Source organism: Pteropus medius, unplaced genomic scaffold (genome assembly GCF_902729225.1).
Source record: "Pteropus medius unplaced genomic scaffold, Ma_sr-lr_union100, whole genome shotgun sequence".
Taxonomy (NCBI): domain Eukaryota; kingdom Metazoa; phylum Chordata; class Mammalia; order Chiroptera; family Pteropodidae; genus Pteropus; species Pteropus medius.
Genome location: NW_024356249.1, coordinates 2,698,958 through 2,710,899, shown reverse-complemented (window position 1 = coordinate 2,710,899; position 11,942 = coordinate 2,698,958). Strand labels below are relative to the sequence as shown.

At 57.0% G+C, this 11,942-nt stretch overlaps 1 protein-coding gene and 1 non-coding gene across 2 annotated transcripts in view; both read left to right on the top strand.

Annotated features, from left to right (window-relative positions):
- CLEC2L (C-type lectin domain family 2 member L) overlaps nucleotides 1-4,756 on the top strand; it is a 15,241-nt gene extending 10,485 nt beyond the window's left edge. Inside the window, exon 5 of the mRNA XM_039860662.1 lies at nucleotides 4,001-4,756. Within this exon, the coding sequence (XP_039716596.1) occupies nucleotides 4,001-4,112 (112 nt within the window). The 3' untranslated portion in view covers nucleotides 4,113-4,756. The remainder of the gene's footprint in view (nucleotides 1-4,000) is intronic.
- A 4,152-nt stretch (nucleotides 4,757-8,908) lies between these two features.
- LOC120601333 (5S ribosomal RNA) lies at nucleotides 8,909-9,027 on the top strand. Its single transcript, XR_005652421.1, has one exon. It is a non-coding gene; the product is annotated as a 5S ribosomal RNA (ribosomal RNA).
- The last annotated feature ends 2,915 nt before the right edge of the window (nucleotides 9,028-11,942 follow it).

Below are 11,942 nucleotides of genomic sequence, written 5' to 3'. Positions count from 1 at the left end.
CGTTCTGGTCTACATTTAATCAATCACTTGTATATTAAAAAAAAAAAGTTTATAGAATTTGTATGCAATATGATCCAAAGAGGGATGTTTAATATGACAGATGAAAAAAAAAATCAAGATTAAAATATATCTTTAAAAACTCAGATGAGCCCATGTGAATGAGATAAATGTGGAAGAAATAGATATAAGATCCTTCATTTGGACTTAAACGGTGATTTACACATGTTTGGGCCACTGGAGAGACCCTGGCTTGGAAACGGATCATGTGAAAACAGCTGTAGAGCATGGCTTAATTCCCTCTGGCCAGGGATGCGCACGTTTGCACACGCCCACAGACGCGGTCTGCAGGCTGCAAAGCCCGCAGGCACCGGGAGGCAATGGCGTGATCGCCACATCTGCGATGGGGCCGCATCTGACATTTCCAGTCTGTCCTGGGGGCAGTGTCTTCGTGGTAGTGCGGCCAGGATGGAGCCAGGCAGGATGGAGCCGGGCCTGGAGAGCAGGCGACCCCTGCCAGGAACTGTGGGGGTGACAGTGTCTGTTTCAGCCTGGGGGGAGGAGAGGCCGGTGTCCGTCTTCAAGCAGCCACTAGAAGGCAGACGAGGTTCACTCTGGGTCACCCCGGAGGCAGATCCAGGACCAGCAGGTCCAAGGCACAGGAAGGCAGATTAGAACTCAGAACTGAAAAAGAACTTTCCAGCAGTTCCGTGGTGGGACTGGCTGCCTCATTGGAGGATGAGGGTGTGGCCGATGAGCGCAGGCCCCTGGATCCTGCGGACGGGTCCCACCCTGGCTGGAGGAGGGGCGAGGGGCCCCCAGGTCCCTTCCAAGTCTGAGTTCCTGGGGTTTCTTCAAGAGAGAGGAGCGAGAGGAGATCTTCGCCACGGGGCTGACCTGCTGTCGCATCCCCTTGTGGCGGCACCGCTGCCAGCCTCCCAGATCGCTCTTCCTTGTGCATTTGGTCACCAACCTCCTACCGGCCAGGCACTGTGAGAGGCGCTGTGACAACCACGAGCCCCAAAGCCGAGGCAGGTCGGGGGAGAGGTAGCTGCGGGGAGCAGCACAGGGCTCCCCGGGGGCCAGGCGGGGCCGGGCCGCGGTCCGGTGCTCAGGGGCCAGGGCCAAGGTCGAAGCTGAGCCCCCCTACCCGCCCCCCACCCCCAGCTTCCAAGGGCTGCATCAAGTGCGAAGCCCCCTGCCCGGAGGACTGGCTGCTCTACGGAAGGAAGTGCTACTTCTTCTCTGAGGAGCCCAGAGACTGGAACACGGGCAGGCAGCACTGCCACACGCACGAGGCCGCGCTGGCCGTCATTCAGAGCCAGAAGGAGCTGGTGAGTGCCAGGCGGTGCGGGACCCTTCAGGACAGCACACGAGGCCGCGGTGCCCCCCATCCCCACCCCACCACCCACCACCCACCACCCCGAGCACAACCAGCCACCACACAGCCTGGCGTGTCTTGAATTATTAGTCTGGCGGGGATCCTGGAGGGGGGTGGCTGGCTTGTTTCCACTGTATTGTCACGGCCAGCTATTTCATTCCCTGGGGGGGCGGGGGAAGGGGGTCGGGGGGGCTTGCTGAGCGCCACTGCGTAGTGTAGTGTGTAAGGATTGCAAATGCGCGTGTGAAGTGGAAAAACGCATCAGCGTCTTCTACAGGTCCACGAGCTCTCACGTCACACCCCAAAGGGCTTATCAACAGAAATGCAAAAGAAATAGTCAGCGAGTCTACCGGCCCTTGTGGATTTTGAGGGTGAGAGTGGCATGGAGATCCAAGATAGCAGATAATCTAAAAATCACTTCCGCCGTCTCTGATACGCGCTCTCATGCCTCCTCCTGCAGAGGAGGCCCGGAGTGTGCAGGGCGCCCGGGTGGTCCCCGACAGCTCGGCCAGCGGGCACCGCCAGGCTTCCTGCAAATCAGGGATGGGGCTGAGAGCCAGAGGCGCAGACCCTGTTCTGGGCTTCGGGGCCCGGTGGGCATGCTCCCAGCACCGGGTTGCTTAGGGGCCATTGCAGGCGATGGCCCTGTGGTCAGTCGGTGTGGGGGCAGGGCGCTCTGTGTAACCCCATGCCTCGCTTTCGGGGTGCAGTGGGGCACCCTCCTCTCAGCGCCTGTGTATCTTGGGAGCCAGCTAGTCCGGGGGAGTGTGAGAAGTCAGTAGGTTGCACCTGACTGAACTTCCCCTCTTTCCTTGGTACAGGAATTTATGTTCAAGTTCACGCGGAGGGAACCCTGGATTGGCCTGCGCAGAGTGGGGGACGAATTCCACTGGGTCAACGGGGACCCGTTCGACCCGGACACGTGAGCGGACGCTTCATCTTCTGGCCGCGGAGCTAAGACCGGGCAAGGCCTCCCGGAGGGGACCACTCGGTGGCGTGCTAGCTAGAGCTGCAAGCCCTGGGCTCAGCGGCGTGTGTCAGACACCCCCCCACGTGCCTCCCTCTCGCCCGCGAAGTCCAGCGGGTCTGGTGGCTCTGCTCCATGCAGTCATCAGATCTCTCCGCTGCCAGGGCCCAGGCTCTTTCCGTCTCGTGACTCCTGTCCGTCCGTGCGGCAGTCTGTCCGCATGGCTCAGCCTCAGCCTCAGCGGGAGAGAGGGAAGCCAGTCCTTGCCTGGGACGGCCCCCTGCCCCTCTGCGTTGGCCAGAACTTAGCCTCACGACTACACCTGGCTGCGAGGGCGGGCGGGAGACGGGCAGCCGTCGTTCCCGCGGAAGGAAGGGGGTCTGAGCCTGGGGCGCCGGGGCTGTCCCCGCAGTGAGCAGGCCTCGGGAGGCGTCAGTGGTACCTGGGAGCGAGTGTGCGATGGGGGTGGCGGGTGTGCGATGCCAAGGACTGGTTTGTGGTGTGGGGTGACGGTGGTGGTTGCCACGGGTGCTGGGGTGTATGGCTGTGGCAGTGGGGGTGTGATCGTGCGTGGGGTTGGGGGGCGGGCAGTCTAGGTGGGGGAAATGCGGGGAAAGGGAGTCGGAGCCTCGGCCTCCAGTCCAGACCCTCCGGCTGGAGGACTAGGCCATGAGGAGCCAAGTGGGGCACAGCTGCTGACCTGATGATGACGTGTGAGTGTCCCCAAGGCGCTCGAGACCCCTAGCCCCCACTGTGGCCGGAAGCCCAGGCTAACTTCCTCTCGTCTCCCTCCCTTTCCCGCCCCCTCCCACGTCTGTTCTCAGCGCAGCTGAGCCGGTCTCGCATGCCTGCGCCCTTCCTCCCCCTTCCAGAACATTCCCGCTCCCAGAGCCAGGGAGAGCCCTGAAGGCTGGGGTCCCCACAGTGCCGGCCACCTGGCAACCAAGGGCGTTGGGGCCACAGTCCCCTGACACCGAAGGGTCCTGCCCCCTACGCTCCTTCTTGGGGTCATTCTGACACCGCCTTGTGAGACCCTAGCTCCAGCCGTGGCAGGGGGCTCAGGTCAGAGTGAACACCTGAGGCGCAGAAGAAACCTTGAGATATGAGAGGGGCGATCTTAGTCAGGAAGAACCCCCTCCCCCACCCCCACCCGTCTGTCGGTGGGTTTCCGGGGCAACACACCCCTGGCGTTACACGTTACACGCGGCGTTATTCGGGTCCACCCCTAACCTGTCCATCATCCATTTCCGCTCATCCCTGCTGAGCTCCTCCCATGCTAGATGGACACCGTGTGAGCCCACTGTCCGGCCGCGTGGGGGACTGATGGGGACAGACAGACACAGGCCTGTGGGAGGCTGTGGTGCAGGCAGGGTGCTGCGGGGCGGGGGTGGGCAGAGGGTGGTCCTGGTGGGTGCTCGGCTCATGAAGTGGTGAGTGGCCTGGAAGGATGTGGAGGCAGGTGTGGGGGTTGCAGGGCATGCCCAGCAGTGTCTGCGGGGTGTCTGCAGGTGGCTAAGAGTGAGGGACAACGGAAGGCCCCGCTAGGAAGGTCTCGGGGATAAACGTCCTGGAGGGTGACTCCAGGGAGAGGGGCAGACCCCATGGGGGGCTGTGTGTGCCCGGGCATGAGCGCTGGTCTCTTCTCTCCCCGCCAGATTCCCCATCGCGGGCCTGGGAGAGTGCGTCTTCGTGGAGCCCACCAGGCTGGTGTCCACGGAGTGTCTGATGACTCGGCCCTGGGTGTGCAGCAAGATGGCCTACACGTGAGGTGGGTCAGGGCCGAGGCGGCCCTCCGGCCAGGCCAGACCTGCCCGCCCAGACTCCGCTCCAAGGCGATGTGGTGAAGAGGGGGCCTTCACTCCAGGGCCCTCTGCAGGGCCCACGGGCCCAGGTTCCTGGCCTCCTTGGCCCCAGGCGGGTCCTGTGGCTTAGCACTTAAATCCCACATGCTCAGTAGTATAGGTACCTGTTCCCACAAAGTGGGTGTGCATGCACACACATGCACGCACACGCATGTGCACACACATGCATACACACATGCAAGCACATACGCATACATGTGCGCACACACGCACACACACACGTACACACAGAGAGAAGCAAACAGCCCCCTCTTAAGCTCAGAGTCCACCCTTAGCCACCTGGTGAGTCCCTCCCTGGCCTGCTCTGGACCATTCCTTCCTCCTGGGGCCCTGGAACTGACACAGACTGCGGTACTGCCCCCCACACAGCCCCCCTCACACCCCTCAGGTCTTTCCTCTCCTGGTTGCTGGGGAGGCCGGGAGGGGCGGCCTCCTGTCACCTGGCTCCCCACGTCCACCCTCCTTGCCGTCCCCGGGATCCTCAGGGAGGCCCCGCTGCGCCTGTGGTGCTGTCGTGTTGGTCACTGACGGAATAAAGAGATGACTGGCATCCAGGGATGTCGCTGCCTTTTGTTCCCGGTCGTGTCTCGGGGAGTGGCAGAGGGGCGTGGCTCTGGGTGCCCATCTGGAGGGGGAGGGGCACCACCAAGATTCACGTGGTCTAGCTTGGCAGGTGGCAATGTGTAGGAACCAGCGACAAAAACACATTTTGTGGCCTCGGGGCACCGTTTAACTTTGCTAGGCCCCCGAGTTATTCTTAGACGTCTGGAGGGTGTGCTCCATCTGGCTCCTTCATTACTATTCCACTCGACATGACAGACGTTTATTCACACCTACCACGTGCCAGACACCACTCCAGGCGTGGGGATCAACAGCTTTATCCCCCAAGGAGCTCGCAGGGACCGAGGAAACAGTTTGGAAAGCAGCAGAACATTCTGGAACACAGTCCAGGCATGGTTTATTCTGCTGTAGGGGAGGATGGGGTGAAGTGAGCGAGAGGATTGGCCACGGGGAAGAGAGGACGCTCATGTTGGCCCCACAAGGGTTTGTGCAGGTCCCACAACCTCTCCCTGCCTGCCCTGGTCTGCCTGGGGGACGAAGTGGGGCTGGCAGTTCCCCGGGCCTGCAGAGGCGCCCCGTGCCTCCACCTTGACACACACACACCTGGAGCCCTAGAGCAAGCTGCAGTGGGGCCCAGGCCTCCCTGGCCTCTTCTTGGTGTCTCCGGCTGTGTGAGGTGCCCGTGTGAATTTGGGTCCTGGCCCATTTTCAGAAAACAGCTCAGAGGAAACCAGGCCCAGCTCTGCTCTGCTCAGTTCTTTCCTTATGACTTTTCGGACAAAACCCTCAACTTGGTTTTGTCGATCTTTTTGCGTGCTTTCCAGATGGCTAGTGAAATGTGGGCACTTTGTGGTTTTGCATTTTGTCTTTATCTGGAAGCTGGTGGGGGACCTCTGTGTGCAAGAAAGAGTTAAGGGAATTCGGCATGGTAGTGGTGGGCCCGGAGGTGGCCGGAAGCCCATCGCCCACCCAGCGCCTGCAGGGCAGTGTGGAGGAGGCGGTCAGCTATGGCTCTCTGTCACACACAGGCCACTGGTCTCACAGTATCCCCCCCACCCCCCAGCCCAGAGATAGCCTGGCTCAAGAGCCTTAGCACCTTGCTGTACACGGGGCACCTCATCTAATTCTAGCAGAAGTGCCAGGAGGCAGGTGATGCTCTACAGGGGACAAAACTCTGCCTTGGCAGAGTCCCAAGGCCAGGGGAGCAACTGAGCTGTGCTCTCCGTCTTGCACTGGGGGCTCAGAAGGACCCAACAAATAGGTGGGCGGGGAAGGAAACAAGGACCTAAGGACCTTGTGCCATTTGGACCTCATTTCTCATTTGATTCTCCAAAGCCTGCTGCCTGAAGTTTTCAAGGCACAGTGGCAAGTGAGCTCCCATCACCTTGGGTTTGTCCTGGGACCACAGGACAATTCTAACCAGTGTAGTACAGCTAGAGGAACCCCCGCTCCAGGTCGCCGATGTTTCGAGAGCTTTCCAATCTGGTTCTTACCGAGGAAGGAAACACAAGACAGAAACAAAACGAAATGCTGGCACACAGGGCTTCAAAAATGTAGAAAACCCTTGGTTGGTTATAAGCCAGCCAAGCGACCCCGCCTGACCGCGGGGGCCGGGCTGGGTTTGCCGGGCGGCGGAGCCGGGGGCTGTGCCCTCGGCGGCCACAGGAGGGCAGCACTGGGTCAGCTCCGCTCAGAGCCCGGGCTGCTGGGCGCGTTGGATGGAGCTCGAGCGCCAGTCCCGCCCTCCGAGCAGCCCCTGGAGCCCGCGGGTGCCTGCGGAAGGCTGGAGCACGCACACCGAGCCACCCTCAGTCATCCTTTGTGAAGATGGAGGGTGACGGGAGGGCTTTTTCCGGACTCACTAGGGTGGTAGCGTTTGGTGCCGTGCTAGTGGGTTAACTAGCGGTTGCTTAATCTCCCACAACCCTGCAAGGCCGGCATCATCCGCTCGTTCCTACAGAAGAGGAAACGGGCTCAGAGAGGTTAAGAGACTTACGCCGTATTACACAGCTAGGAGGCGGCGGAGGCAGAATTCGAACCCAGACCCATCCCCACAGGGCCCTTGGGAGCCATTTGTGTGGTCCAGCTCTGAGGCCAGCTCCAGGACGGAGGGTGTCTGTGCCCTGATGCAGAAAGGGCCTCTCTGGGCAGGACGTCCGCGTGCCCACAGGCGATGCTTTCTCGGAACACTTTTATCTTCTTCATACGGTTTTCCTAGGAATTACCCATAGCGAGTGGGTAATACAGAGAATGACTTCTGTTCTCTCCCTTCAGGACCCAGCTCCAGCCTCCCTGGGATGCCTTCTGGGACAGCAGCAGGCCTCGGTGGCCTCTCCCTTCCCCCAGCCCCCAGCACCTCGGCACTTACGACTGAGCCTCTCACGTGGCCGTCTGTCACCTCACCATCTCTCTCCGTCACCTGACCGCTCCCGTTATCTAATTATAAACCCCTGGAGAGCAAGGACTGCGTGTTGCTGGTCTCTTTGTGGCACACATAGCACGTGCTCAGAAGCTGCGGTCTATGACAATAAGATTGCCCCCGGGGTCACTGAACGTGTATTTGCCATGGTGGGAGAAAGCCGTGGCCACCATAGTCAGAGCTCTGTCTTTCTGGCTTCGGTGGGCACGGCATAGTTTTAGAGGCACAGCAGAGAGGAACTCTGTACTTTGTGTTGCTTCAATGAAATGAGCTTTGCAACATCCCCTGAGCGTGCGCATACACACTGGGCGGGCTCAGTGGGGGTGGTCGGGAAGTACAGGGGCGAGGAGGGAGAGCGATCTTGGCCTCCGAAATGTTCTTTGCATCATGCGCAGAGCCCAGCCAGTGAGGAGATGGCTGTGAGGGGGACCCAGGCTCAGGGAGGGAGTCGTCCATCAGCGCCTGGGGCTGGCCGCCGAAGCCTGCGCGACCCCCAGGCGTCGTGCTCATATCGCTGCGCTGCTCCATGAGAGAGGACTCCCGGTTCCCAGAAAGGCCCACTGTCTGCTGCGTGTCCCCAGCAGGAGTGGGGGACGTGGAGGCGGTAACCGCCTCTTTCCTCTTCTCGGTCTGGCGCCAGCTCCAAACTGAAAGTGTGGGAGTCCAGCTGGGGACATCCGGGAAGCCTGGCCGTGCCCATCCGATCCCAGCTCTGGAGCGCACACGCACTAGGCCTGGCCCTGAGACCTGCCCGAGTGTAGTCGGGGACTCGCTCTCCCAGCACCCGGTTGTGTAGCTCAGGCCGCTGTGTGAAACCTCTCTGGCCCTAGGCTTCACCGCTATGAAGGAGAAATCTCGCCTGCCTCGCCTGGCTCACAGGGTTTTGAGAACTGTACACGTTAGAATTTCAGGGTTTAGAGATGATCGACCCCATTCTCACTATCCATGGAGCCCAGAGGGGTTAAGTAACATGTCCAAGGTCACACAGCTAGTGGCAGAGCTAGAACTCGAGCCTTGTAACTCTCCTATTTCCTGTTTATACTCTTGTTATTGCACGTGTCATGCTTTGTTTATTTGTTTACTTGTTCGCCATCCACACGGAAGTGTAAGCTCCTAAGGGCAGGGATTCATGCTCACACTTTTTTGTTTCTCTCGCACCTGGTACGTACAGAAGGTGTTCAATAAATGTGTGTTGAGCTAAACCAACCTTGACTCCTAGTTCAAGTGCTCTCTCTATACCAGGCTGTCTCTGATCCGGGAAATCCTCACTTCCAGTTTGGTTGCCCACAAAAAGATAAGCAAGATGCTCACCCGCCTTGTGACACCTATTAGGGTCCTGTAGCAGGGGTCCCCAGCTCCCGGGCTGCAGAGCGCTCCCAGTCCTTGGCCTGTTAGGAACCGGGCTGCACAGCAGGAGGTGAGCGGCAGGAAAGCAAAGCTTCATCCGTGTTTGCAGCCGCTCCCCAGCGCCAGCATCACCGCCTCAGCTCCACCTCACATCCTCAGGCATTAGGTTCTCACAGGAGCACTGGTCCCTGGTGCCAAAAAGGTTGGGGACTCTAGAGCACAGGATCCATTTGAACAAATAAATACACGTCTACGACAAAATTGGAGTAACGGTAACGATTAACAATTAGGGTGCTGTGCTAAAACATTTCCCACTTGAATTGCTTACTTAGCCTGGCCCATAGTAAGTGCTTAATCAAAATGTACCTTCTCTTGTCTATGGCCATGCCACCCTGAACAAGCCCGATCCTGACTGATCTCGGAAGCTAAGCAGGGTCGGGCCTGGTTAGTACTTGGATGGGAGACCACCTAGGAAGACCAGGTGCTGTAGGCATTAAAAAAAAAAACATATCTTCTCAGAGCCTTCGCACTTACACAGCATGCTGCAGATTCAGACGATGCTCCAGGAAACCTGCCTGCCACATATTGACTCGGTATCCAGGATGCTTCGGTCCTAAGAAACCTCCAAACTGACGAATCACGATGAGGAGGGAGGGAGAATATGGAGAATTGTGCATCGGTCCTCAAACGCTTCCACCTGGAAACGTCTCATGTTACTTTTCCTTATTAAAGGAAGTCACTGGACACCCAACTTCAGAGAGACCAGGAAATATGATCCTTACAGGTGCCAGAAGGAAAGGGAAGAATCTTGGCGCATGGCAGTCTTATGTACCACATCCCCTGAAACACATCTGTGTGAACCTCCACATTTGAAGCCCGTGACCGAGCAAAGCTGTTTCCCGTCACTGACCTGCCTTAGTCTGCACTGTGAGCCAGGAAGAGGTCTTTACTTCATTAAACTTCTGAAATGTGGGCATTGTTCCAGAAGCTAGCAAACTCTTATACCCTCCATAACCTACGTTCTAAAGTTAAAGACGATAACAATAAGATAGGTTAATTGGTATAATAAACAATCCTCAAATTTTAGTGGCTTAAATATAATGGAAAGCTTTATTTTGTCCAGTGTGGTTTGATCCGACCACGACGTTGTTCAGCAGCCTGGGCTTACTCCATCCGGTGGCCCCGCCATTCTCCAGGCCCTTAGCGTCCTTCACGGGATCTTCTGCACCTGGCCAGAAGTCGAGGGAGGACGTGTAGACAGGTGTTGGAGAGTTTGGTAGGAGGCAGGTCTGGCCATGTTTATCTGCAAAGAGAGATAGGAAACGGGATCTGGCCATGTGCTAGAGGAAATGGCTTTGGGGACTATCCAAACGTCTTTGCCACATGCAGTGTTTTTCCCACTTTATAGATAAGAAAATTGAGGCTTCAGAGGTTGAGTGATTTCTCAGCTCTAACAGCCATAAACAACAGAGTCTGGAACTGAACCAGAATACGGCTGACATCAAAGCCATGCTCTGAATTACGCTGTCACCGTACTGCTGCCTCTCCTAATGCCTCCCGGGCCTGTGCCTGCGACGTCTCTTCCCCCTGAGCAGGACTTCCTCTGAGAATCCTCAAATTTCCGTATCACCTGGTAATTTGCTCTCTTCCAAACAGCCCCATCCACAAGCATTAGTTTGCAATGGGTAAAGATTCTGCGAGAGCCATAACGTGTAAAAAAGATGTTTCAACAGGACGTGAAAAGACAAAAGTAGTAATGTCTTCTGTAAATGGTTTCTTTACACAGGTACCCGTGATCCAGTGCTGTTAGAAGTGCTGTCAAATGCAAAGTGTCTCCGTAGGAGGGGACAACACATCTCCTGCTGACCAGCACCTGTGAAACAATGTTCAACAACTGGAATTAGGTGGTCTCGTAACGTGGAGGAAAGTCTAGCTCCTAGCTCTGTTTTTTTCCTGCAGAGTGAGGATTAGGGTCGTTGCTGGACACTGGGTTTTACCATCCTCAAGCAGTGCCAGACAGTGTAAGGCAAGCTGCAGCGGAGATAAATCTCCAAAGAGGAAGTTTGCATGGTCTGAGCGAGACATAAATGTGTGAGGTGGGCACGAGGGAGCCTAAGGCGCCTTCTTTAGAGCTGAGTGTGGGCGGAAGGGACTGAACGAGCAAGTTAAGAGGTCACTAGGACACTCACCCCATCAATGTTACATTTACGGGTCGCCCTTAGTGCATCCTCTGCTTTTACACTTATTTAATATTTGCTTAAGCTTAGCTCTTCTGGGGAAGACTTAGAAAACATGGAAGTCAGACTCTCACAAAAATATACAGCTGGCTGTTTGGACCGACTGCTGGACATAACCTCCACCACCCAGCAACACCCCCCCGCCCCCAGAGCCGGGGCACGTCCCTTGAAAGCTGAAGCCCCAACGGGCAGGGGCCCTGAGCCGACTGCCAGGTGGGGGCACCAACTGTTGGTTTGGTCCTCGGCCAGGAAATAGCACTTGTTATGGCAGGTCTAGAATTCCACTTGCTGTTCACCCTCGGTTCCAGCGAGCAACTAAGGCCACTTAAGATTTGCTATCACCCTGGTATTGACGACGCTTGAGGGGCATCCTGTCAGGAGTCTGTCTGTCTTCTTACTTTAGACTCAAATAACTTTGCAGAGACCCTGGTGGTGTGTCCTCACACACAGCTGCACTGCGTTCCCCTGGCAGCTCGCTCTCCTCCCACCGGTGTATAGTGAATGTCTGTTTCTCTCTCCACTTCCACGGGCTGTGATCCAGGCAGAGCACTTCTACTTAAAAAAAAAAAAAAAAAAAAAAGGATGTAGAAGAGTTTCGTCCCAATCTTTCGCATGGGTTTTTAGTAGCTTGAATTTCGGTGGAGTTGAATCGAACCCCAATTCAAGAATTGCCTGCATTTAGGGCTTTATTGGTATTACCTGGATTCTGGGAGACAGAGTGTGGAGAGTGGAAAGGTGGGTGGATTGGGTGATGAAAGCGGGCTGAGTGCTTTGCTCAATTATCCAAACATTTGGCGACCACCCACTCCGTGCCTGGCATTGGAACAGAGGCCTTAGAAACAGAGATGAGATGAGAGATAGATCCTTCCTTGCGAGGATTTTGTGGCTTTGTGGGGAAGGAAAATCAGGAGAGAAATGTGGACAGTGTAGCATCATAATTCCGTACCGGGGTGGGGATCCTAGACGAGGGTCACCTACCTCATCAGGCACGTGAGGGTGAGCCTCCCGGAGATGTGACTCGGGCTGGTTCTGGAAGGGCATGGACGTGAGAAAGCATGAAGGTCCAAAAAAAAAAAGGGGGTGGAGGCTCAATGAGAAAGTTCTAGATAGTGAGGAAGGGACGAGGTAGGCGCAGGGCCCTGCTTCCTCTGAGGCCGAAGAGAGAAAGTGA